Source organism: Triturus cristatus, chromosome 5_1 (assembly GCF_964204655.1).
Source record: "Triturus cristatus chromosome 5_1, aTriCri1.1, whole genome shotgun sequence".
Lineage (NCBI taxonomy): Eukaryota > Metazoa > Chordata > Amphibia > Caudata > Salamandridae > Triturus > Triturus cristatus.
In genome coordinates, this window is record NC_140587.1 from 194,448,496 (window position 1) to 194,476,425 (window position 27,930).

Here is a 27,930-nt window from a genome sequence, read left to right on the forward strand (position 1 = left end):
GCGGGTACACACAAAAACAAAGTGCAAAGTAAATGTGTTCTCATAACATCATTTGGGGAAAATGTAATGATTTAGGCCAGAAGGCATGCTGCTGTAGGCTTAAAGAGCTGCTTTGCAGAAGTCAACGGAGAGAGTCTCCAAACAGCCGGCGCTAAGGATTAAGCCTGGGACGGGATTTCTTATCTTTCCGAATGCTTCCGAGAGGCTAATCCTAGCAACTGATCTAGATTCTCAATGAGGTATTACTGAGTCACAATAATGCTCGAGGAGATTTTAACGAGGAGCAATAATCCTTACAGAAGGTTTAGATTCTTGATGATGAGTGCTTTCTCTTCTAGTAGCTTTAAATCCTCAAATAATGGTTAATCTTTGCAATCATATGGAATCTTGATTAGGCCTAATTGTTAGGTTTATATCTCTGATAAAGCTTAAATCTTGAAGTAAAGTTAGATGCTCTAAGAGAAATAATACTTATTAAAGTAGAGTTCGAATTTAGACAAGCGATTGTTCAGATACTCAATGAGCGCTACGTTTTGTTGTTTAGATCCTCAAAGAGAAAGGTTACTGGTTTCAGTAATACTAAACCCTGATTAAGAGATAATTCTGGCAGCATTTGTAAGATTTTCGGTCTAGCCCATTGCTAGCAGCAGGCCTAGATTTAAAAAAGGTCTATCGTGTGCAACAGGTTTAGATCAACAATGAAAATACAAAGGTTGAAATTAAGTTTAGATTCACAATGAATGTTTAAATCCTTGAAGGGGAATAATCCCTGTACCTATTAAAAAACTCCAAGATGGCTAATCCTTGCAGTAGGGTAAAGCCATCGAGGAGTCTATAATTTGCTGCAGCATCAGATCAACCAATGGTCAATTATTGCAGTAGGTTTAGATCCTCAATGTGGACAAAACATTACATTTGATTTAGACCCTCAATGTCAGCTTATTTTAGCAGAAAGTTTAGCTCCTCAATGAGGGCCAATCGTTGCAGTAGAGGCAGGTACATTGCAAATGGTAATGTGTGCAGTGGGTTTAGATCCTTGGTGGAGGTGCATCATTGTAAGAGATTCAAATTCTCTCTGAGGTGTTAGGATTAAGTCTTCTGCGAGGACTAATCTTAGCAGCAGCAGGTTTCAATTCTCAATGAGGATGACTCATTCTTGCAGCAATTAAATATCTAGCTATATTATGGTTTTATTAAATGTTTTAATAATGTAATGCCTTTTGGATTGTTTAAGGATGTCTGCAAATGTACCGCAAGGTCTGAACCTTAAAGTAGATTTTTTTCCTTCATGATGGCTCACCCTACAATACATGTAGAACAGTAAGATGTGAATCTACCTCTTGCCAATGTACCACAGCAGGAATATATACACATGACTGAATCAAGATTTCCAGGCATTCTTATCGTAGGTGCTCTTCGATGTGATGGCATGGCCTCAGCCAGCCAGGTAGTCGTCAGTATGTTTATTTTTCATTAGATCATGATGTCAATACTTTTAATACACCATACTTCAAACACAACACATAAGATATAAAAGAATAAAAAAGTGCACAGTTTGGTTGTCCAACTGAGCCACTTGCGAGCCTCACCTGTCAGGTGCTCACCTGATCTGCACGCCATATCGACATCTTTCTCAAAATCGGTCTGAAATCAAATGAAAACACACAGCTGAGTGTGGCAGCAAGGACATCTCATCTAGTGATTTAAAATGAATATGCATCATACAGCACATGTTCAATTCAGAGATCGCTTCATCTAAAATGCCAGTTGCAAAGTTCAATAACTATATCAGACATGATCCAGCACAAATGCTACCTATTAATTTGTCTACAAATGAATGCTCCATTTATGAAAACATGGACGAATGCTGGAATGAATGAACAAGGCGACTGATATAATCCTACAATTAAACACGAGTGCTTAAATTAGATAGTCAAAAAATATAAAACCATGAGTGATTGTTCTTTCAGCATGGACTGGATTATGTACATGATTCTTTGAGGACGGTTGACTACATCTCTCTAACCTCTCGTGCCTTTGAATCTCCTGCACAGCTTGCAGGTTGGCAAGAGGTGTATGATGGAGGAGGCTGAACTACACCCAGCAAAAAATGTCATGGGCAGGCAATGGGACAAAAGGTTGGAAGATGTATCGTTTGCCGCCACCTTGGTGCTGAATTATAACATGGAGGCTTCATTTGAGACAAAGCTGCAGACCATGCATACTTCTTCGAAAAATATAAGTTTATGGCAGCATTGCTATTTCTCTTCAAACTGCAACTTTCTGACTTAAATGTAGAACCACCAGGAATACCATATTTGGGTATGGAACAGCAAGAGTCCACTTTTTTGTGTTCACATTCACTGAAAACAGGACTCAGGCCAGAACTGTGCCAAATATTTGATTTGAATGAGACCACTCATATTGGCTATTGTTGATCATTGAACCACCAACATTGCTGTTAGTAGCAGATCATTTCCCCTTAATTCACAAGACACGTTGTCTATGTTTTTCATTTCCAACCCAATTTCAACTTTATTTTATTTGACTAATGTTAGGTGACCGTGGTTCAGAAGCACTGGTGCCTGCATAGTAACATATGCAAGTGTGGCAGCCAGATGATTTCACAACTGACCAATCAGAGGTTGCTCTGCAGCATTTCATTGTATGCTTCCTGCCTACTGGTAGTTTCATAGATCTGGATGACGTACTATCAACACCACAACAAAGTCTCTTATTATATCAACAAGAGTTGATTAGTTGCCACAACCCTGTTAATGCTCACATTACCATGACAGATATCACCAAGTGAAGGCTGCCTTTTGAATGCTGATCCTCCAGATTTAGTGTAGCATGACCCAATCAAGCATACAAAGAGGCAAGTTTGTGTAATTAGATTTCAACTCACTGCAAACAACTTCTGATCCGGGTTTACCATTTAATGGCCGTGCAACAGAACTATGTGGAGCACCAAAGGCAGTGAGATTCTTTTCCGTGCACAGCCCCATGAACATACAGCTGTCTTAGGAAAACTCCTGGAATGGTTCATTAGTCAGCATTAAAAAGTGAAGCTAATATAGATCTACAATCTTACTGGTTTGTGGTTATCTTTAAAATCCTCCGATTACGAGCCAGTGTTGCTGTTCCAGTTCTTAAGGCACTTCTTCAGCAGGGAGAGACCGGCACAAACATGGATCTCAACCACCTTTCCAGACTCCATGGGTGACCCATCAGGCTACACTGGTCTTACTGTATTGCACTTTGCATCTTCACTGACCAAGTCAAGTTTAATCTGTGTAGGCTTTTGTTCCTCAGAATTTAGCACTTTTTCCTGGAAACTATGCTATTTGTAATCATAGACAACCTTGTGCCAAACACCTCAGAGGTTCTAGGTCATGATATTATGACAGAGGAGCGAGTAATAGGTAATAATTGAATACAGGTGGTGCTAAAAGCATGACCAGGGCATTGACATAGTATCTGACCAATTATCTTTCCTCAACACAGCTACACACAGAACACAACTACACACAGAACACAGCTCTACACAGAACCAGAGGTAAGTTGTGGTGTCACTTGCAGAACCTTTCCTGTATGTACAACAGGCACAGTTATGGGGTGACAATTTTAGACACATATTTCTTTTGAATGATACTTCGCTTTACGCCTTTCCCTAGTTCATACAAGCATGTGTTACTAACAATACAAGACTGTATTCAACAAACACATCAGAAAGCAAGAGTTGAAATGGGTCTGAGGTAGACCTAATAAGTCGAAGTGACTTGGCAGTGTTGCATTACTTGCATTGCCCTTAAGAGAGACTGGTGCCTATTCAAACCCTTGAACCAGTTTAGCAGCCCAGAAACTAAGCCCCCACTGTGAACACAAGTTGACAGGCTCAATCACCCTGACTGTAATGTCTAAATTTGTCTCTCGACCTCACAAATCAGAAATAAGTATTGTGCATATGTCAAAGTCTAACAAGCTGAAATATGAAGCAATGGGATAGATATGAGATACTAAAGACCTTCTCATGAAGACATACGTATACACTTCACACCGCAGACCGATGTGAGATAAACTTGTCATTGAGTTATCAAGGTAAATGTAGAATCCTTCTGGTGCATAGTGGGCAAAGCTGGTATCAGACAGCCATAAAGGGTTCATCTATAGGATTCTAGCTCATCCATTCCACCCATAGTCTGAACATTGGGTCAAATGTCTATGAAAAAAGTAATTGCAAAACAAGTGGTTCCCTTCATGGAATGAACATTAAAAAACTATGTGGTGCATCACTTCGTACAGATGTTTTTAATGTGGGTTCCGCTGGGGGAACCACTTGTTACTTTACAATTATATACCTTTGTTCCCTCCAAACTTTGGGTCACCACGTCTTAATAATTATAAGAAAAAAAGACTGCCACAGCGCTTTAAGATATCACAGCACTGGTACACATGTGAATTTAATTCACAAGAAAAAGTAATATGTAGTAGTGTCACCAGAACCTATTTTCATTTCAGTAGACACACTCTCCCTACGTATTATGATACACCTCTAGCTTTGATGTAAAAATGGATCAGTCGTTTGAAAACCTTTACAAGCTGGCCAAACCTCTGTGCGTCAAGTGCATATCACTGCATTGGGCTGTACTTTATGGAATCTACCCATCCTACCCTCAAAACAGAGTCATTTTGGAGCACTCCATGCCATCAACCATGCAGGCAGTTCCTAACTCAGATTCATGTTGTGCTGGCATGTTCACCACTAGCCAGTATACTATGGGATCTCATCGGAAAGCTTTCAACAAGTTCACTCTTTAAAACATTTGTGATGGAAGGACATTGAAGGCCTTATTGAGACTTTAGTTAATTGTTTATCTGCCCTTTTCCTTTAGTGAGCCCGTGCTGTTCCTTTTGTAACCTTTTACATTCAAGGTATTCACAAGCAATAGTAAATATAAGCAAATTATTTTGAGGTTCTCTGGTTGCCAGGGGTGATGTGCGCATCAAGCTTTCTATGTTAAAAATTGCCTGACCACCTCAATAAGATATAGAAAGGGGGTACGTCTGATTACATTAAGACATAACACTTTTGATATACATGAAGAAATCTTTATGAGATAATGCTGATATGAAGACACCACTGTGAAGAAGATTTGTGATAACAAATTTTATTTTCAGTGCATTCAAACGAAAAGAAAAATGACCTAAAAGCATGTGTTTTCTTTATCAGTGAAATAGCACAAAATAAAGGAGCAGAGTTGTTATAAAAGTATGGGTTAGGAATTGGGACTAGATTAGTGTAGGTTAGATGAGGGTGAGGAAGGGTTAGGTTTATGGATAATATTAGCATATAGTTAAGAATTAGGGTTAGGTTAGAGACAGGTTTGGATTTAGGGTTAGGGTTATCATGGGTGAGGATGCATGGATTACATTTTTTTCATACAGGAATACTTTTTAGAAACTTTGTCATTTCTGTCCCTTTAATGACAACTGAAATTATTTCTAGAGGATTATTTATAATGATTTTTTTTCATATTGACATTTCTTCATAAAAATATTCTTCAGTCTAATATTGGTCCACCTAACAGTCCCACATAAAAAAAATGGTTATGGATGGCGTGATTGCTACTAGTGCTTTGGACCTGAGACTTTCACAACTCCAACAATGAATCAAAGAGAACTGTGTCTAAGGAAGCGCCACAATGGCTGCCGCACCCTGATTTGGCAAAAAGGAATTTCTTATTCACCTTAAAAAGTGGTGATGTTGAGAATAGTGCAGGTTCGGTGCTGGATCCGCCAGGCCTCTCCTGTTACATGCCAATAGAATTAAAGATGGTATTTGCTAGACTGCCCGCTTTATTATCATGCTCATAGCTCAGTACTTACATGCTCATAAAAAGTTTAAATTGTCAACCATGCGTGGAAATCAAAGAATTCAGGCAATTCTGTGGAGGCAGAAGGGAGCAGTACTGTATGATCTGAAGTCCTCCTCGAAGGAATGCATGCCTTACTACCAAACTTAGAGCACACCTATTTTCATGCAGAACTACATGGCGTGCATGCAATGGGAGGGAGAGTTGGAGACTATGTTACATTGATGGGGATATTATAAGTAGGTCTGACAGCATCAACTAACATGCGATTAATGTCTCTCAACTCTGTTTACTAAGAAGCCTGGTCATATACGAGACCTAGATTGTGATCCAGATCAGAAGGATTCAGATCAGAAATATCTGCTGAGTCACAAGCTGTTCTCCTATACTTACATGCTAGAGAACATAATTAAAAAACAAGTGGTTAATGTGGTGCAGACTAAAAATGCCCCTTCTGCTAAAAGTAATGAGTGGCACTCTGTCCTACCATTAACTGTGCATGTCCGTTCTGAAATGAACCACCAGAGTCTCCATTGCCCTCTTCCTGCCGATCGACAACCCGGCACTTCACTGCATCCTGCACCTACCGGACGGATCATACAGCAGATATCAGTCAGGCAATTCTCCAAACTGAACATTGGGTTGAGAGGTCATCCAAGACATCAACTAAGCCCCACCAACCAATTCTTGAATAACAACAGGTAGGAGTAACTAAGTTTCTTGTCTTTTCTGCTGAACATTTGAGATTGTGATTTGCAACAAATTGACAAAGGCTGGAGATCTCATTCATCCTTGAACAAACAAAGCAGGTTCAGCAAGGGCAATGGCTGGGGACAATCTTGCTCCCAAAGCATTATCGACGTTCTAGTAGTATCTCTGGGAAGACGCTAGTTTAATCTTCACGAAATGTAACCTTTAGGCCAACAAGTTGTCAAACGTGATTCTGAATAGGGGATCTTCAATGATGTCTGGCCCTAATATTGTCCCAGTCTTCCGACAATATGGGAACTACACATTACAAATCAATTGTTTTGACTTTTCATGTGTGCATCACTTTGTTAATAACCATGCTTTAATTTTAGATCAATAAATTAATAAGCATTTTTGAACCGATTGAGTTGTTTTCCGCAGTGGTTAATTAATGATTTAGTAAAAATGTTTTGCTCTTCTCTGACTTCTGATTCTGTATTTGATATTTAATGTGTGCATGATATTATCGCTCTCTTTTTAGATTGGATGTCAACTGTGGAAATACAGAGGATATTACAGAAGATTGCAAAGCAGAACAAAGTCAAGTGGCAGCCCTGTTCAGCCCTATTCACTCGCCTGACTTACATTATTCAGCATGAACACAGCTCAGACCAAAAACCCAAAGACTATGTGAACTTTCAGGATTTGATAGCTCAGGACAAGATGACGACTGCACAAGTTGTAAAGATGTTGCAAAGTTTTATGTACAAATATTTGATTGAATGGCGCACTTGAAAATAGCAGCTTACCTCATCAATGCTTAATTTAAAACCATTTTTGAGTATCACTTGCTTGCAATAGTAAAATAAAAAGGCTTAGATGGGATGGACAGTGAGACAAGCCTAGAGTATGACCTCATCCCACATGTCAGAAACTCAGAAAAATGTAAAGGGTACAAAGTCCAGACTGGATGTTTAACAATAAAAACAATGGGCAGCGCTTTACTATTTGTAGGTGGAGGTGTACTCAGCATGATGGAAAGACAGTACATTTGTGGACACAGTGGATAGTCTAAGTCCAAACATAGATATGGCTGAAGGACTGCTGAAGAAATATTAGCTACCATGGCTGGGCCAATACAGTACGCTTGTACATGCCGTTCATATTCCTGGTTGAATTGGACTGGCTAACATTGTGAATCACTGCGGTCCAAGAAAGATGTAATCAAGAATATCGATAACAAAATATGATCTGATGTTAATATTGTGGCCTAAATTTTCACAAAAATATTGCTGCACTGGGTGCAGATTTTCTATTATTAACTCAATGGGGCAATATGTTTGTTAACAATATTTGGTACACAATATTTTTGTTGATATTTAGGCAATAGCATTTTAGTACCATGCACACGGGCAAAAAATAGAATTAAGGGATGGAAACTGCTTAAAATTTAAGACAAGGGGAAATTGGCACGAGAAGGCATAAAGTCAACCCTGTGCACAAAACAGAAAATGCATGGCTTCCACGATCAGTGTTCTGTTGCCTCTGAGCTATTTTTGTGCTGCACAAATTTCATTACATACATTTATATGAGGGGGCTTTTACCACTGCACGCTAGCCTAGAATTCTTTACATGAATATGAGTGATCAGGCAACTTGGCAGGGGTATAAATATCAAATATTATATCATATTATTTAAAGTTCATCATGTCAGAAGAGCATATACATGCAATATCAATATTCTATTTCCATGTCTTACAAAGATAGACTTTAAAAATGATGTGAGTAGTTTGAGTAAGTTTACATGAACCATCTACAATGTTACATATGTACAAAAAGATGCCTTTTCAGCTGCAGGGTAATGAGCATCATCTCTCCAATTCATAGCAATGTCTCATCCTATGTATACTGCAGAGGTTTGAACTTCATTTGAATTATCTTTTAGAGTATGTGCCCTAAAACAGGTAATGAAAGGAGTGCATAGTTGGCCCGTATAAACTGAAGGTATTGTAAGATGTTCAATGTCTCACTGACATCTTATGAAAGCATGTGGAACTACCTGGCCCAGCTTTGTGATCTACCACTGGATGGGAAACTCCTAAAGTAGCTACTAAAAGTGCAGACTGACTCATGTTTTTCCACTTAACATTGTCAATGTGTCCAATTGAGTCACAGTAGAGTCCCCCATATTCAGCTCACTGACCCATGTGGATTCAAGATGCTCACCAATGACAACTAACAGGTTTGCAATACATCTGAAGTTGTGTGGCCTTGTACTTAGCACTGGACTGTACCCTCCTGGGTAGGGCCAGGAAAGATTTACCTGTGTTGGTCACTTGACTGAAAAGCACAGATAAGTTAAAAATGAAGGGATGTACCCAGAGTAGTTTCCTTGTGGTTCAGATTAATTGAAGCCTTTGCACCCATGTCTCTGTGCTGCATAAGTGAATTGCTCTAAGTATGTCTGGATGTGGGTCACAGACAGGCTGTGCCACAGGTACTGAAACTGATCCCTCTGGATAAGACCAAAAAAGGCCTCAACTAATTTGTTGCTTGAGTTTCCATTTAGCTGGGGCGCGGCTGAGAAGTTTGGACTTGTCTGCCCCTTTTTGGGCTTGACTGTCTCTATTTAGGGAAGTAGTTCCTGTCTGTGATACTGCAAGTGGGATAATAATGATATAGTAATTAGTAGCAGGTCCGATTGGTCCCATTATGACCAACCACTGCTATTGTACAGTTCTAGCTTGAGCCTTGCCAGTTTTTCCATAAGTAACAGAATAGAAATATGACTAACATGAAGGCACTTATATCACAACTGCAGAAGCCACAACCCAGTGTATTGAGAGGAAACGCTGAACATGTGGCTTCAAAGAATGTTTCTGCAGATGACTTCACTTTGGAGCTTAAAAAAATAACTTTAGGTAAATGTGAGCATCAGCTATTTTAATTAATTGCTAGTTCTTTTAAATTGGATCCTTCAGTAATCCTCAACTGTGAAAGATGTTTTGTTAAACAGAAAGCATCCTCCGTTGAACATCGGCTACCCAACGCTAAGAAACCTGCCCGGTGAGTGAGCGCTTTATAACATCTAATAACATAATATAACATCAGGCTTTCTAAGTGATTACGGTGATCTCTCATTATTCCATGTGACAGTAGGCATCTGGCAGCAGATGATACCGTGGTTTGGCACAAGGATGAGCTACACGGACCTATCATTTCTTGAGTAGATTTAAGAGTTTTCAAAGAAGGTGATTTTAAAAGACACTGACCGGTACAGAGAGGAAAACATCTCTATCTGTAACACTACACAAGAGATCCCAACCTGTGGAAATTGAAAATTTAGCAACAGATGCATTGTACATGGCAACAAAGCATCAGTTATAAAATGTTCTGTACTGAATAGCAATTACCACTAGATGGAACTAGGCTGAAACCAAAGGCAAGAAACAACGGAGACCCTGTGCGAAAGAAATCTATTGTCTCTTTAAAGCGGGTTGTGTTACAAAAGCCACCAGAACTTTGTCAATAGTCAAATAAACAGAGAAGCTACTTCAAGTAACATCCAAGAAAAGGCAACTCATACCTCTACATAAAAAGACCTTCAGGATACTTGTAGCGATATGCGACTTGATTAGACCATAGACAACACACAGAGGTCACTGTTTCTCAAGAAGGAATGCATCTACATAATTACAGCAACTACAGGTAGGAGTCACGTCACAGTGTCTGCCATTCCAACGTTTCACCGCTTGGTCCTTATCACTAAAAGGGCGCCATTCAGGAAAATATGCTTCTCGAGGTAGGATTGGTTATAACATTGGCATTGGATGAACAATGGCAACAGCAACCCTAAAGTTTGGGGGATTAAGATCGTCTTCTAGAGAGGAACAGCAAATTCAGGGTGTCAAAATCTCAAGCCGGAGCACTGACCTATACCTGTTAACTGACAGGGAGCGCCTGAGCTGGTCGTTCCAGAGAATATTCAAAGCACTGTATATCGTCTGATATTAAAAACCAATTTATATTCCAATCAGTGACCTCCAAAGAAAAAATCTTCTTGGTTTGTTGTACTTGTTCTGAACATCTTTGATGATACCAGAACCCAGGAAGGTCAAATTATATTTCTGTTTTTAATTTCCTTTCTCCCAGGATTTAATCGTTGAAGATGCTTTACTAACTCAAACACACAGAATAAATGAAGAGTACTCCATCAGCACTAAAGTAAAGACCACCAAGACCCTATAACAGAATCCCATTTGGGACATAATGAATATGCTACTTACCAGTATGCATCTGTTCTTGGCATGTAGGGCTGCTGACATTCATATCTGTGCATAGATCGCCGCCTAGTGTTGGGTCCGGATGTTTGCACGTTGTTGTCCTGGAAGAGTCTTCGAAGTATCCTTGGATAGGTGACTCCTCCCCTGGACTACAGTGCGCATGGGCATCCTCTCCATCCTCAGATTGTTTTTCGCCATTGTGGCAGTGATGGAGTAGATACAGAAAGTGATGACCATGCTTGCAATAATTCTGAGAGCTGCAGCTGCGACAGGCGCCGGGGAGGAGGGAGGGCGATATGAATGTCAGCAGCCCTACATGCCAAGAACAGATGCATACTGGTAAGTAGCATATTCAGTTCGAGGCATGTGGGCTGCTGAATTCATATCTGTGCATAGAATACATAGCAGTGCCCTCTATTGGCGGCGGCTACCCGTGCCAGCTGCAGCGGTCTGAAAAAGTGTTTTGAGAACAGCCTGTCCTACAGCTGCCTGCTGTTTTGACTGCACATCTACGCAATAGTGTTTTGTAAATGTGTGTGTAGTGGACCATGTGGCTGCTCTGCATATATCATGCAGGGGAATATTTCCTAGGAAGGCCATGGAAGCCCCCAACTTGCGTGTTGAGTGGGCTCGTGGTGGAATAGTTAATGTGCGTTTTGCCTTTTGATAACAGATTTGAATACACTTAACTATCCATCTGGCTATCCCTGCTTTGGAGATGGCGTTACCTTTGTGGTGTGGGGCAAAGGCAACGAATAGTTGTTTTGTCTTCCTGAAGGGTTTAGTCCTGTCGATGTAGTACATGAGGGCCCTCCGTACATCTAGTGTATGTAATGCCCTCTCTGCAACAGTTTGTGGGTTTTGGAAGAAAACGGGCAGTTCAATAGTCTGGTTCATGTGGAACTGCGATATTACCTTGGGCATGAATTTGGGGTTGGTACGTAGTACGACCCTGTTGGCGTGAACCTGAATAAATGGCTCTTGAACGGTTAGTGCCTGGAGTTCACTAACTCTTCTTAGGGAAGTGATCGCTACCAGGAAGGCTACTTTCCAGGTAAGGAATTGAATCTCGCATGAGTGTAGAGGTTCAAAGGGTGGACCCATCAGGCGTGTGAGGACCAAGTTGAGGTTCCACATTGGAGCCGGTGGGTGACTAGGTGGAATGACTCGTTTGAGTCCTTCCAAGAATGCTTTGATGGCAGGCACTCTGAAGAGAGAGAGGTGCTGCCTGGTTTGCAGATAGGCTGATATTGCGGTCAAATGGACACGTATAGAGGTGTACGCCAGATTGCATCGGTATAGGTGTAAGAGGTAACATATGATGTTGTGGATGGATGCGTCCAGCGGGTTAATGTCATTATTACCGCAATAAATGACGAACCGTTTCCATTTGGCTGCATAGCAAGCTCTTGTAGTGGGTCTCCTGGCCTCCTTGATGATGTCCATACAGTCAGGTGGCAGATTGAGATAGCCAAACTCTAGGACTTCAGGAGCCAGATCGCCAGGTTCAGCTGTTGCGGATCTGGGTGCTGAACCTCTCCATGGTTCTGCGTCAAATGCGCGGGTTTGATCCGCAGTCTTTGATGCGGTACCACGGAAAGTTCGAGGAAGGTGGTGTACCACGGCTGGCGTGCCCACGTGGGAGCAACTAGGACGAGTGTCAGGGAGTGTTGTCGGAGTTTGCGAGCCACCAGCGGTATCAACGGTGCTGGGGGAAAAGCGTACGCAAATTTGCCGGACCAGTTCATCCATATCGCATTGCCCTGCGACTGCGGGTGTGGGAATCTGGCGGCGAAGCTTTGGCATTTTGCGTTTTCGCTTGTCGCGAATAGGTCTATTTCTGGGTGACCCCACTGCTGGAAGTACGGTTGGAGTACCGATGGGTGTAACTCCCACTCGTGCATCTGGTGGCTGTGTCTGCTGAGCAGATCCGCCATCTGGTTGTCCTTGCCGGGGAGGTGTTCCGCCATGAGGAACATGTTCCTCTGAATGGCCCACTTCCACATGCTCTGAGCCAGATGAGACAACTGTGGAGAGTGTGTCCCTCCCTGCTTCTGTATGTAGTACATTGCGGTCATGTTGTCCGTCCGGATTAACACGACCTTGTTGCACAGATGTACTTTGAAAGCCTTCATGGCCAGGAAGATTGCCATCAGTTCCAGAAGGTTGATGTGCATCTTCTTCTGTTGTGTCGTCCATAGTCCCTGCACTGTGTAGTGGAGTACATGAGCTCCCCATCCCTGGAGAGACGCGTCCGCTGTCAGTACTATTTGTGGAACAGGCTCTTGGAACGGTCGGCCCTTGCAAAGGTTTTGTGGATTCCACCAATGCAGAGAGTTGTATGCCCGACCGCTCACCAACACTAGGTCTTTCAACTGTCCTTGAGCCTGATTCCACTGACGTGCTAGGCACTCCTGAAGTGGGCGCATATGTAATCTCGCGTGCGGGACTATGAAGATGCAGGAGGCCATCATGCCTATCAACTGCATAAACACTCGCGCTGGAAGCGAGTGGTTGGGTCTGAACTTGGAGATCAGCGTTTGTATGCCGTTGATCCTCACTAAATTTGGCTGAGCTGTGGCCGCCAGAGTGTCTATAGTCGCACCTAGGTACTGTTGTACGTGTGCGGGCTGGAGATGAGACTTTGGGTAATTTAGTGAGAATCCCAGACTGTGAAGAAGGTGAATGGTACGGGACACGTGGCTTGCACATTGCTGGGCTGATCTCGCTTGAACGAGCCAGTCGTCTAGGTAGGGGTAGACGTGTATGTGCTGTCTCCGTAAATGTGCCGCCACCGTAGCTAGGCACTTTGTGAAAACCCTGGGCGCTGTTGTCACGCCGAAGGGAAGGACTTTGAACTGATAGTGCTGCCCCTGAACAGTGAACCTGAGGTATTTTTTGTGTGAGGGGTGGATGGGTATGTGAAAATACGCATCCTTGAGGTCCAGTGATGCTAGGAAGTCTCCCTGCTGGAGAAGCGGAAGGACTTGCTGTAGAGTGAGCATGTGAAAGTGCTCCGAAAGAATGTACTGGTTCAGGGGTCTCAGGTCTAATATAGGCCTGAGCGACCCGTCCTTTTTTGGAATTAAGAAGTAGAGGGAGTAAACCCCCGTGCCCCGCTCGTGGACGGGTACGACCTCGATAGCGCCTTTTAGAAGCATACTTTCTACCTCTTGCTGTAAGAGCGTCAAGTGCTCTGAGGACATAGGACGGTTTCTTGGTGGTATTGTGGGTGGAGTGGAAGTTAACTCCAGACAGTAACCGTATTTTATAATATCTTTGACCCACCTGTCCGTGGTGATGGAGTTCCACGTGGACAGGAACCGTTGTAGCCTTCCCCCGACAGGTGTTATGTGGTCGGGAGGAAGGGAGAGGGCGTCACTGCTTGTTCTTGGGGGAGGACCTGGTGTTGCCGTAGCCACGTCCTCTGCCCTTGGTACTGGAGCCACGATAGCCACCTCGGGTGTTCTTATCGTAGGTGGTCTGCGTATTACCCTTGTTATATGTTTGTTGTGACCCCTGTCCTCTGCCTGGTCCCTTGTTTCCGGGGCGACGAAAGGAGCCGCTCCGAAAGGACTGAGTTTGTAGGGCGCCCATGGACTTTGCAGTGTCCGTGTCCTTTTTTATCTTCTCGAGGGTGGCGTCAACCTCAGGCCCGAACAAAAAGTCGGGGTTGACGGGCTGATTAAGTATATTGTTTTGTACCTCAGGCTTGAATCCTGAGATACGTAGCCAGGCGTGACGTCGTAGGATGACGCTAGTGTTGATGGCCCTGGCAGCCGTGTCAGCAGCGTCTAGTGCACATTTGATGGCAGCATTTGTGAGTAGCTGTCCCTCTCTGATAAGGATTTCTGCACCTTCTTTGTAGGGGTCAGGGAGGTGTTGAAGGAGTTGCTCCATTGTGTCATAGTGCGCCCTATCGTAGCGAGCGAGGAGCGCTTGAGTGTTAGCTATGCGCCATATGCTTGCAGCTTGTGCGGCAACTCGCTTGCCGGAGGTCTCCAGCACCTTGGACTCCTTGTCCGGGGGAGGAGCGTCACCCGTTGTCTGCGAGTGTGCCCTCTTGCGGGCATTCGCCACAACGATGGAGTCGAGTGGTAATTGTCCTCTGATGTAAGTAGGATCCCCAGGTGCTGATCTGTATTTCTTATCGATCCTGGGGTTTATCACTCGTGCCCTGGTGGGTTCCCTGAAAATGTCAGTGGCTGGCTTAAGGACCCCCTTCAACATTGGCAGAGTCTTTACATGTCTTTCTGAGGATGCAAAGGTGTCCATTAGAAAGTCATCTTCGATGATATCAGAGTGAAGCTGTACATCATGGTTGTTCGCCGCCCGTTCAATCAGAGCGTTGAACGCCGCAGTATCCTCTGTGGGTGACGTTTTTGCCCCATATAGTTGTGGGTCCTGTGCATCAAGAGGTGCACTGGGGTCTGCAGGGTCGCCCCAAGTTTGGTCAGGGTCCTGCTGGTCATCAGGGTCCGTGTCCACATGGTAGGGGACTTGTTCACCCATGTAGTCCTCCAACGCATCCGTGTCGGAGCGTGTGGGGGAGGCCCGGTGTGGATCCTGGTAGGGTGAATGAAAGGGTTCATACAGGAGAGGTTCTGTGTCCACAGGCAGCTTCCTCTTTAGCGGGATCCTGAAAGGTTCCAATGGCGGTTCCGAAGTTATCCTTCGGTCGTGGAGAATCATCCTGCCAGTGTCGGCGTCGATGACGCGTGACGGAGACGGCTCGACAGGCGTAACCGCAGTTTTGGTGGCCTGTGTCCTGAGTTGAAACGCCTTCGGGATTGTGGATGGAGGCAAGCCGAAGGTAATGCTGGTCGGCACCGACGAAACCGCTGGATCGATCGAACCCGACTGGTCCTGGAGGGCAGCCTTGGTTTTGCAGCCTGGCATTGCGCCAGGCCGTACTCGGGGCGCCTTAGAGGTCGTGGCCCCCGCCAGGGTCGTCGAGGCGGCTGCAGATATCTTCTGCGCCCGTGGTGCATCGAGCCGAGGTGCGGAGATCACCGTCGACGTCTTCGACACGTGAGGTTTCGGTGTCGTCGAGGGAGTGCTGCGAGGCGTAGCAGGCGGGACGGCCCTCGGTGTCGGTGGCGTCGACGCCGGTAACCGAGCAGGTCTTTCGGCGCCGATGGCCTTCTTCCGTTTGTCGACTCCCATGTCGCCCGTCTCGAGTTCGGCACCGAAGTCCCCCTTGGTGCGGTCGGTGCCGACACGGTGCGCCGGCGTCGAAGGTGTTGAAGGCCTCGATCCGACTAGCGCCACTTTCAGTTTCGGTTTCGTAGGAACCTGAGCAGCTTTCGGTTTCGGTTTCGTGGAAGGGAAACCAGCTGGTTTAAGCGGTAATGGCTGCCGCTGAACGTCCGAGGCCGGGCCCGAGGGCGGGGCCGAAGGACTGCGTGATAGGTCTCGGGTAAGGCCCGAAGGCGATCCCTCGACCGGAGCCATAGTCTGTGGCACTGGTGAATTCTCGGTTTGAACAGGTAGGCCTTGTTCATCATCGGAGCTACTCTCTTCGGCCCCTAAGGCCTCCTCGTCGTCTCCTACCTCGGTGTCGTCTTCACCTCTGTGGAAGAGTGACTCGTCGGCCTCGTCCGATCCGGGTTCTTGGTCGGAAACGGGACTGGAGGGTAAGACTTCTACTTCTTCGACGTCGTCCGCGTCGTCGAAGATGTCAGCTGGGGCCGGTGCCGCGTGCTGCGCTTCGAGCCTCGCCGCTCGACGATTCCGCAGAGTCTTCTTTGAACGGAACCGGGCACAGGCCATACATGTCGACTCGTCGTGGTCCGGCGAAAGGCATTTGTTGCACACCGGATGGACGTCGATGTGTGGGTACTTCGCATTACATACCGGACACCTTTTGAACGGCGTCCTCGATTCCATCGTCGAAGTAGTTGATGGACAGGTAAATGCGAACAAAGTCGGTGCTGAAAGTTAGTAAACTAACAGAGAGTATCGAAAACCGATCGATAAACAGTACCGACGCGAACTAAAGGCCTTGTGGCCTCGACAAATTTTTTTCCTAACTTGAGCTAAGATAGCACATCCGAACCCAATGGCGGAAAAAAACAATCTGAGGATGGAGAGGATGCCCATGCGCACTGTAGTCCAGGGGAGGAGTCACCTATCCAAGGATACTTCGAAGACTCTTCCAGGACAACAACGTGCAAACATCCGGACCCAACACTAGGCGGCGATCTATGCACAGATATGAATTCAGCAGCCCACATGCCTCGAACCAATGGGATCTGAAAAAGTAATGCATTGTTGAAGCCTGACCAGCATTTGGGCTGTGTAAAATTTTTTAAAGCCAATAGAGGGTACTTGCTCTAAAGTTTCAGGAAATTCTACCAATTTTGGGGAAGAGAACTCGGAGAATAAGCAAAATCACATTAGTTCAGCAGATTCTGCTTGCTTTACATATCATATGTTGCCTCTACGCATGCATAGAGATATCACATTGCTGAACTCTCCACGATTTATCATTCCACCATGAATGATGTCTGAATAGGCAAGTGCCACAGACCAAAACATCACCCTGACTTAGTCACCAACCAATAACCATTTTTGGTGGCACGTGTAATGAGAGCTCATTGCCCTACAGGAGGATACCCTTAGCTGTAGGATACGCCTGGACATGATGTGGCTCCTTGCAGAGACTCTGAGTAGAGCCGCATCTGAACAAGCATATATAAAGATTAACCTAACCCCTACTCAGGTGGTGGTTCTTACAGGGTATATTTGTGGACCAAATGTGGAACTGCGAGAAATTTAGAATTGCCGCTGCTGAACCTGATCAGTGGATGAATGAAGGACTCTAGCTCACATCACAACACAATACAATACAGTTTAAAATCACATGTTCATCACAAGTGGATCTCAATTACGGGAACAAACAATAATTAAGAAAACAGTGAATCACAACATGAAAAAGCATTTTAGCAGACACAATGGCAATAGTTGCAGTATTTAATGGCAATGGTAGGCAGGTGGCTTTTGAGATGATATCTGAAGAGAAGAAGAGAACTGGTGAGATAATAAACAGTAAATGTAATTCACATTAAAAGACTACCCATCAACAGTTGAGTTTAACTCCACGGGTGAATGACTGTAATGGTGAAGAGCTGATGTAAAGACAGCAGGCGTTGACATCTAATGAGCAGTAAAGCAATGGCAATGGAGACCCAGCTAAATAGTTGAAACATAAATGCCAAATTTTAAATTGACATAATGGTGTGAGCTTTAGTTGCAAGCTGTTTTGAGCTTTAGTGGTGAACTGTTTTGAGCTTTAGTGGTGAGCAGTTTTGAGCTTTATAGGTGAGCTGTTTAGTCCTGAACACACAACAGTTTCAGAAACCCCCAAAGTATGTTCAGTCAGGCAGTGCAAAAGTCTCAGCTATGAAGACACTGTAAATAACAATGTACCTTGACCATTTGTAATGATGTTTTTCCACTGGTGAGAAGTAAAGCAGGTGGAATGGGTAAATTTCCTGCTATGTTGTGGAGGGGAGGCTACAAACCAGAAGTGGAACTGTGGGTTGTTTCTGCGGCACACTTCAATTTTGAGGCCTTCCTCTTTCTTCCTTTTTAATTGGGTGTACCGTTCAACACCACCGGCTTGTTTCTTTAGACTCCATCACACTTTGCATGCATTGTTGTTTTCATAGGTTGCAAGAGGCACAAGTGTCAAGTCAGGGGTGGGCTCAGCTGCGACTCCTCCGCTAAGGCGGAGGAGCACCGCCCCACTGCTCTTTGAGAAGTGGAAAATGGAAAAATAAAATGATAATAACACAATGTTATAATCATTTTATTTTCCCAGGCAGTTTTAAGGGGCGGGGCTTGGCTGTTGTCACAGCCAGCAGGGGGGGAAGCGGTGAGTGCTCTTAAGTATGCATGACTGTTTGGCCAGCTGTCTCGTGCTGGCCAAACAGTCATGCACACGTAGCATGTTCTCCACTGGGCTGTCATGCACAGTCTTGGTGGAGAACATGCACAGGCTACCACTCCCTGTCGGAGCGCCATACCTCGGCGCTCAGACCAATCACTACGCTGTTGTCATGCAGGTGACAGCAACGTTGGGATTGGCTTAGGGAAGTCAGTGTGCTTCCTGCTTCTGGTCTGGGAGAAACAGAAGAGGACCGAGGAGAGGCTGTGGCTGGCAGCCAGGTAAGTGACATTTTTTGTTTTTTGTCAACCCCCTCCACCCAACCTGTACTACTCCGTGGCAGCCACCACTGGGCAGGATCACCATGGTGCAGAGTCAGCAGTGCAAAGACAGTATACCAATTTTGCACAGTGTCTAATGCTATAGAATAAGGATGATTGCAAATTGATTTTCCTTCAAACGTGGGCCCATTTTCCACATTTTCACCTAAAACAACAGTGCACAATCTGCTTGGGAATGGCGAAAATCTCTCTCTCTATATATATATAAAGTGATGTAGACTACTTTTGGAGTGGTTTGCTTAAATCCTTACTAAGGTATGAGGCAACAGGATCTATATCTTTTGGTTGCACAAGTTCATAATATTACCTAGCATGAGCCAGCATTGGTGAGATCTCAGTTTCTTCATCCTACGGTCACAGTCTGAGAGGTACATCAAAGAATTTTACTCTACACTGTACTGTGGAAGAGATCCTAAGCACCAAGGGACAGACAAGAAAGAATGTGTGACTTTCTTTGTCGAAATTTCTTTTCCGTCATCTTACTCTGCAAAATCAAAACAGTCAGGACATGGTAGTGTCAAATGGTTCCTGCAAACACCCTCTTCTTGGCACTGCCCATAATAACGCAGCACCACCCATGTGTTTTACATTGTCATAGCCGGTCAGCATCCACATTGGGGAGATTCTCCCAACCTTGCCGTGCCACCTACAAGTGTTCTTCCATCCTTTAATACCTGTGCAAAGAGTCTGTTGCTGTGTATTTGTTTTTGACAAGGTAGGGTTAGCAGTGCAAAGAAAAAACAAACCCTGTGTTGGAAGGAAAGGGATTCGTTTGAAAGTCCTGAGCACTCAAAGGCATCGGGTTTGAACATGGACCACTCCCTCAGTGATCTGTGAGGATGGATGCATTTCAACGCCCCTTCCTGCCTCATAGGATATGCTCCCAGCATCTTTTGCTTCCAATGGCTAATGTGTGGGAGGAAGATGATCTGGCGATAATTAGCCTTGCAGGCACCATGAACAAAACTGCAGTTCATCACTACACCCTCTTTTCAGACCAAAAGGAATAGGTATTGCATCCAGAGTTCAGAGACTACTGACAAAGTTGCAGCAGTAGGAAAGATAAGATCCCCAAATGCTGTTCCCACATCTGGGGCACATGAAGGAAGGACCCTGACATTAGGTGTATTAAGTCATTTAGATCACTGTGCGGTCCAGCTCAGCAGCAAGAAAAACACACAAAAACTTTCTTAGGCTAGAAAAAGAACCAGACAGACTAACCCGGCTTCTTTTGAGTATGATGGTAATAATGGCTCTGTAATATAGATACTCATTGGGGGTAAAATATGTTAGGAAAGAAGAAATGACTGCAAGGAGTATGTGTCCTCACCTCTCGTCGTAAGATGCAGTGGACCATGACAATGACAAATCCTTCGAGAGAGTCAAAGACAGCGAAGAGGATTTGAAAAAGGGCAGAGCGGCGATCCGTGATGGCTAAGACGGCAGACATCCAAGTGAGTGCCAGGAGTGGTAGGACAACACAGGAGCTCCACAGTGAGGCCCTGGAGAAACAAGAAAGATTTCAAAGGTTACTTTAAAAAAAATGTCAATCACTCTTTGTCAAAGTCATCAATCCGCAGTAGCCTCCAGTTTCCCAACGCCTTGCCGCTTAACAGTGCAAGGGATGCAGTTCTAGTGTGAAACTGATGGTTACCCCACTCTGCAATTATCTCAAACATATATGAGTTGCTTCAGCTGATGAGCTAAGAAGCTGCTCTACCATGGCAGAACTCTGGAGGAAAGTGACCTCAACTGCCAGGTCAACCCAGATCAGGAGAAAAGCAACAATCAGCAAATACAACCATGGATTTTCTAATCAATCAATTGTTGGATTAGAATATCAATAATTTAAGGGCCACAAGACAGTGGCATATGCCAGCGATGTGCCAATTTAGCCACTTTTAAAATCCCTATCTGAACAACACTAGCATCACAAATTTATTTAGCAGTCAAAAAAGGAAGACAATCAAAGGGGGCATGTGTACAAGAAAATGTCGGCGCACAGGGCTGCGCCACATTTGGCAGCACCACGCTCAGACATGTTAAAAATGCAGGGATGCGCAGCATTTACAACAGCGCACCCCTGTGTTTTCCCTTGTGCTGACGCTAAAATTGGCTGCCTAGTGCCAATGCAGGCACTCTTGCACCATAGTGCAAGGGTGCCTGCATTTCAGGGAAAGATTGTTTATGTGCAGGAAGGTGTCCACGCATAAGGGGACACCTTCCTGCCCATATACAATCCATAATGGCGATTTGCTACTTCTATGTGTGCTGCAGGATGCAGCACACATAGAAGTAGCAACTTGTCATTATTTAATGACTGTTTATGCGCAGGAAGGGGCACCGTCCTGCATATAAACAATCATTAAAGGTGATTTGCTCATTCTATATGTGCAGCAGAATGCAGCACTGCATAGAAAAAACAAAAAGTATTTCTCCTCGTATCGCCATTCTAACACCTGCTCTTGCATGGTGTTAGTTTTTGACGCTGCCACAGATTTACACGCCCCTGTAAATCTGGGGCAGTGTCAAAAAGCAATGGGTGTTGCGGTGGAACTCCCCCAGCAAAACCCGATACACATGCCTTTCACGCAGATACCTGCGTGAAAGCGTACCATATTTACAAAGCGGCATAAAACCACTTTTTGTGGCTTAACACCACTTTGTAAATATGGAACAGGGCAATGCGCCATCGGAATGTCAAAAACAGTGACGATCCTGTTGTGCAATGCTCTTGAAATATGCCCCCAAATTCTCTTGGTTAACTCTTATAATTACATCACTTAGGGGGTACTTCTAAGTGCATGCAATAAATTGATAGCAAATGACCAGCAGACCATCCACTCTACTTATTCACCTGCCTGCATTAACTTCACACACACTTCACAGCCCTCTCTCTCTCTCACACATTGCTGCTCCTACATTAAACCTGAGAGTCTACGACTTTCTTTTACATATCCAATTGCATCATGCAATACATGCCTCACATGTCCCCTTCTGAGTGCATGAAGGCCAAATGACCAGACATGGTATGTGGGGAAGTTTTCACCCACTAAGTAGCCACTAACGTAGTAGTATTGGAAGTGATGATCCGTGAAACCTATTTGGACACGGACCTGTCTCTAATGGAGAATATTTCAAAACTGTGGAAGCTTGCTACAAAGAAGGATGGTATCTTCACTTTTCTTGTATGTCACTGTTTATGCTTCCACACTGCTGCAGGAAGTCCTGTCTAATGTCTGACTGGATGAGCATCTCGTCAATATCCAGTAGCAACGCAAGGGCATAGGGTTGGTAGGCATAACACCACAGGTCGATATAGAACCAAGAGCAGCAGCGGCTGGCTGGCTTTGCTACCACTGTACAGAGACGCCCGGGACGCCAGCCTCGGGGGGGGTGCTTACTTCTGACTGCCCATCACTGAGCCTGTACCTTGGGGTGACCTCTCCCATCCTAAGGGATGGAATACTAGTTAGGGCAGCTGGGCTGACAAGAACAAGGATATCCCTCATGGTTGGCTATCTATAAACCATGGATAACAAGGATTTGTCCATGATCACTGAAAGAGAGTATAAAATGGTACTGGACCACTGGTCATAGGATTGGGCTCTCTTTTTCTTATACAATATAGTCACATTCACTTCATCCTGTTGGAAGATATCTAGTCACATTAGCATTGTTAGTCGACGGTTAAGGCAATTTCAGGGGAGAAAATAAATTATCACACAGCAAGTTTGGCCAAACATTGACGTTGTCTGACCTTCAGTAGATATCGTCGAAAAGGAATCAGGGTACGTGTAAATCCTCATTTAAACCCATTGTTTTTTAATTATCTTTAACAACGTTGGAAAATTTTAAGAGAAACTGAAGCTGTGAGTTAAATAAGAGCTCTGCTTATCTAGGTGTTTTCAAGTTAAAGGTCCATGGGACAGTTCATCTGAGTGATGTACTCAAAAGTCACATGCACTGATTGATGATTATCACTTGCAGTTTCATTGTGTTTGAGTAATCTCCTGCAAAATGATCCCAGTGGCATGTAAAGGCAGTCAGACATTCTCTTTTAGTAAATTTATAGGGGCTATAGCTTTGCGTATTCTGCTCAGTTACCCAATCATTAGAAAGACGTTGGACATTTATCAAGCAAAGTGGCCTATTATTGGGATTCTGGATTCCTCATCGATTGTTGGAGTGCAAAAGCACTTTTGCTACTCTCCAGTTAGAAAGTAATTTAGTGGTGACTATAAAATCCACTATGTGATGGAATTCTTTAATGTGCCAATAAATTTCATCTTACACTCCTAATTCGCTTACAAAGTTATGTCAAGTAAAGACAATGAGAAAAGGGCCTTTCGTTGTGATAAGGGGTCAGTCTGCCCTTCGAGGTGCTTGCTACCTGCAGATTATCTTACGGAACATAGAGGCAACATGCAGTTAAGAGGCACAAAGGGAGACACTTTCAAATAGGGGCACAGATAGCATCATACAAATATAATACTCTACGACAACAGAGGGGGATCTATTGTCAAGTAACAATCTGTGTGTCACTGTGATTGGTATTATGTCCTAAATACTAACTGGATAATTAGCCCCAGGAATGGCCATGAGCTTCATAAGAGCAGTCTACTTAGAAGCCGACTATTATCAATTGCAAGAGCTTGGATGAGTCATAGCCCTGGTCAATCCGGGCTCCATCCTTAAAGCCTCAGAATATTTAGATGTTTTCATAGTTGATTCTAGCTCATCGACACATCGAACATATATTTTGCACACATCTGAAGCATAAACATTTGGTTGACATTGGGCCACATAAATGTAAACACACACTCAATAGGAGAACAGTGGAAAAAACATCTCTGCCGAACTCACATCCTTGTGGAACTATATGTGGAGTACATACAGCATTGTAGACCGCAGCATTCTGCTCGACCGGCTGCAGAAAAAGACATCTCGAATGGACCTAAACCTTTCTTTTTTGTATGCAAATTGGATTTGGATCCACTAGAATTTCAAACAAATGCTTGATATGTGGTGTTCCGCAGCGCTTGTCACTATTGCTGTTTCTCACCAACTAAATTCCATTCCTTTCACAGGAGACAGATCAACTCCAGTTCCAGTTAGATTCTGATTTCTATTGGTAGATGATAGCTACATTTTTCATTTTAAGGGTATCTCATACAGACTTTTGGAGGCATCTACTAATCCTGGGTTCTGCAGGTGTAAATAAGAAAACAGCAAGCAATTAGGTGTGCTAGATCCCACAAAGACAGAGGGACGCAGAGCTATTCCTTGTACCCTTCTGCAGCCCACCATGTGAGCACATCCCATGCCTATCTAGACCACAAAGCAAGGCAGGGGGGTGTGGGATGTCACACTGGTTCTGAATAACTGCTAATCGGCATGGTCTCAAAGCATACCAATTAGGATCGATCAAAAGGCATGCAATCAGCCTCGCCAAAGCAATCTACATCCTCGTTTTTCTTGCCAAACCAAATCCCATTTCACGCACAAACATCAATTTCCACTGCAATCAGGATTTTAACTCAGGCGCTCATTGCGCCACCAAAGTTTTTTTTTTCGTAACACTTTTTTCCCAAGGCGAAGCTTGCAAATTCCATGCTAGAAAACTGAGAAAAATCTGAGTTTGCACATCTAGCAAAGAGGGCAAATATGCATAATAATTATTGTGTTAACTCGCATTTAAGGGTCCTAAGCTCAGAAGGCAGTGCAAATAGGGCCCCCCTGTAAACTTTATACAAAGGGATATAGGTTTTCACTGGGTGCACTATTAGCATCTAAGATTGTGGGATAGGCAGAATGAGGACCCTAGAGTTATGGCCAATCTGGCTAGTCATTGATTCTTGGCTTCTGTCCATTCAGGGTGAATGTGGGGGTGGCCAATCAGAATACATGGGTCAGTCCACACCTTATAGAAGCAGCTTTGAATGTCAGCGAGTGGAGGCATTTGGTGCTGCAGAATGGCCCAGACATTCAGAGTGAGTAGAGAACAGATAGGATAACAAAAGCAGGAACACCAGGTGCCAATTTTACATCTACATAGGGATGAAGGCTGGCCAAAGCCAAAATAGATGGCCAAAGTGTGAGAACCACACGCCAAAACACCATGCCCTTAACAGTAAGTCTCAGGACTTGAGCATATATTTCAGGAGCAGATCCTTGGGTGTTCTGTTTGACTCTGATCTTTCCTTGTCCCAGGAATGTGCCAAGTTAACCAGCATTATGCATAAGACACAAAAAGATGGCTGGGCCCCAATGTTTAGATTTTCTCCGTCTCTTGTGTTTTGTGTTGTTGCTGTCGATTAGTGTCTTCATGGGTTTTTGATGATGTGCGTGCTATCGCTTTTGGCACCATTGTCCTTGTTGTTCTCTTTAGTTGTATACTGACTGGTGAAAATGGCACAAACTCAATCTACTCACTGAACAACAGGCCCAGATTTGTAATTGGGCAGCAAAGCATTGACTGAAAATACACCACGCTACGTGAGTGAATTGGACAAAATTGTACAGCACCATATTATTAAGAGTTGGTTGTCGCTGATGCCACTGGTGGCGTTTACCCTAAAAATTCTGTCTTCGCACGGTGCAAAGGTGAGCAAGAGGTGTCTCAGCTGATATTTAAACTCGAGGCACACACGTCAGTATAAATGTCTACTGAAGACAACTGCCCAAAAAGAAGTGTCGTATCGTGGAAATGACACGCTACCTATTGAGATAGCTGGCGATATTCTGCTCGCTCGTTGTTGAAACCCGATTTCATTTGGCGCTAGAATCCCATGGAAAGTCAGGGCATGCTACTTTATTTGATCTGGTTTGGTGTGCAATCAAAGGGTTTTTGTCGCCTTTTCTGTTCTCTTATGCCCACTTCGCATTGTTTATCAAGAGTTTTCTGCTACGTGATGCAATGATGTGCCACCACTTATTTTGATTGCAAAATTTGATAAATGCTGTCATTTGCACTCCTGTGCATGATGTAGCATCCCTTTTCGTCGAGTTTAGTAAATCTAGGACACCGTTTCTGTAGCAAAAAGAGGGGCCTCTCTATGGCTTGAGATTTCACGTATTATTTCAATTTCTAGGGTTTGATCTGTTTCCCTCACAAGTGAAACAGAAGGGGATTCCTAATTTAACCCAAGCTGTACTGGGAGCTTTGAACGCTACTATTCATTGTTTGGTACCACATCAGTCGCATGGGCTACCAGTTATGCAGGTGGGAGGCTTATTGTTGCAGTGGTTACCATGTCCCCAGACTAAGCCATTTTAGGACCCACTTGGTCAGCGATATTGCAGTGGTTACCATGTTCCCGCATTCACCCATTTTTGGACCCCCTTGGTCAGTGATGTTGCAATAGACAGCTGTGTGACCTGGAGGCAGGGCCTGAAGTGTCATCAGTATTCCCAGATCAATCAGCCATGGGTCTCATTCTGGCGAAGGCCTGAGACCTTCTTCATTTGCTGGACAAACAAGATGACCATTCGGATAATGTCAGGCTGTCTAAAGTGAAATCCGGACCCAAAAAAAAATGGTAAATCCGAACAACAACAAAAAATGATTATGGATTCTGCGAACCAGTTAAGCGGAGGTCAGGGAGAGAGGGAACTGCTTTTTAAGAGGGATTGCACTGTGTATTACTCAGGTAACCAACTTAGGTATCCTTTTTAACTGCAAACTGAATTTGCACATCCAAGTAGCCAAAATGATGGCCACGGCAATGCTCTTTATCAAAATCTTCCTTTCATTTGACAACGAGTGTCGATCAAAGAAGTTCGGAAGTTGAGACGAGCCTCTTGCGTTAAATTGAAAGCCCCTTCCAACATGTTCATTAGTGTTTTTTCATTCCAGCCCCTATGGTCTTAAAAACTTTGCACTACTCTCTGTCTGTTACGTCAGCTGGTGCACCACTGGCCCAATATGGTCTTCAATGCTCGGATGGTGCCTGCGTAATCAACCCAACAATATTACTCAAGACACTGATGCACTGAGTTGCAAAATTGGTGGTACCCAATTTCACTTGACCCAGTTGCACAACCAGGGTACATTTGTCATTGTCCTGGTAGTTGAGGAAGAAAGGGCAAAGGATTTCATCTGCAATATACTCAAGCTCCCTCCATACAAGGACCCAGTCAATAATAGACAACGGCGAAGAAGAGCTCCCTGGGAATACTTTGGCTCTTCACAAAGCTTGTCTGAGCTCTAAAGCATAACTCTCAGGATATGCCAGTGTTCTGAGACCCGCGTAAACAAGGTCAGGACTAGTTAAGAGAAAAATAATACATTATCCAAATAAATAAATTGCAAAACTAACATGTATTGGCTTCAAAATTCGAAATAAAACAATAATAAACAACTGGTCAATGGAAATATAATACTTCAAGATTAAACTACATTTATGTTAATCATGGCAGCTACATAAATCAATGAAGCAGTTGGAAACTGACTCAGTGAAAATGCATATATGTTCAAAGCTTGGAAAGTGATTACCAGGGAAAGTTTCTGGGAATGAGCAGGGAATGTTTGGGCCTTATTGGCACGACCAAGGAGGAGGCACTCTCATTCAAGGAAACTACTTTAGCAAACGGTCATTTTGGGACAAAGAACGACTGACCGGTGCAGACTGCAAAGACCCATTGAAGGTGATGAAAAGGTGTTGTCTCCACTAGTGCTGCAAGGAAGGAGGACTTGAAGAGGCTGGCTTTGGAAACAGTCTGCTGGCCCCTTTTTCCATTCATCCAAAGAAGAGGAATGCAGGACCTGGTGATTAAGTGGTTAAATCTACAGAAACAGAAACCTCTCATAGTCCTAGTTACCAGTCACTGTGTGATCCACAGAACCA

General features: G+C 44.1%; 1 protein-coding gene across 1 annotated transcript in view; it reads right to left on the minus strand.

Moving 5' to 3' along the window:
* Nucleotides 1–27,930, minus strand: part of ADGRB1 (adhesion G protein-coupled receptor B1) — a 466,033-nt gene that overhangs the window by 32,646 nt on the left and 405,457 nt on the right. Inside the window, exons 26-29 of the mRNA XM_085604813.1 lie at nucleotides 20,412–20,583; nucleotides 6,364–6,459; nucleotides 5,751–5,810; nucleotides 1,590–1,644 (exon numbers count right to left, since the gene is read on the minus strand). Of these exons, the coding sequence (XP_085460939.1) occupies nucleotides 1,590–1,644; nucleotides 5,751–5,810; nucleotides 6,364–6,459; nucleotides 20,412–20,583 (383 nt within the window). The remainder of the gene's footprint in view (nucleotides 1–1,589; nucleotides 1,645–5,750; nucleotides 5,811–6,363; nucleotides 6,460–20,411; nucleotides 20,584–27,930) is intronic.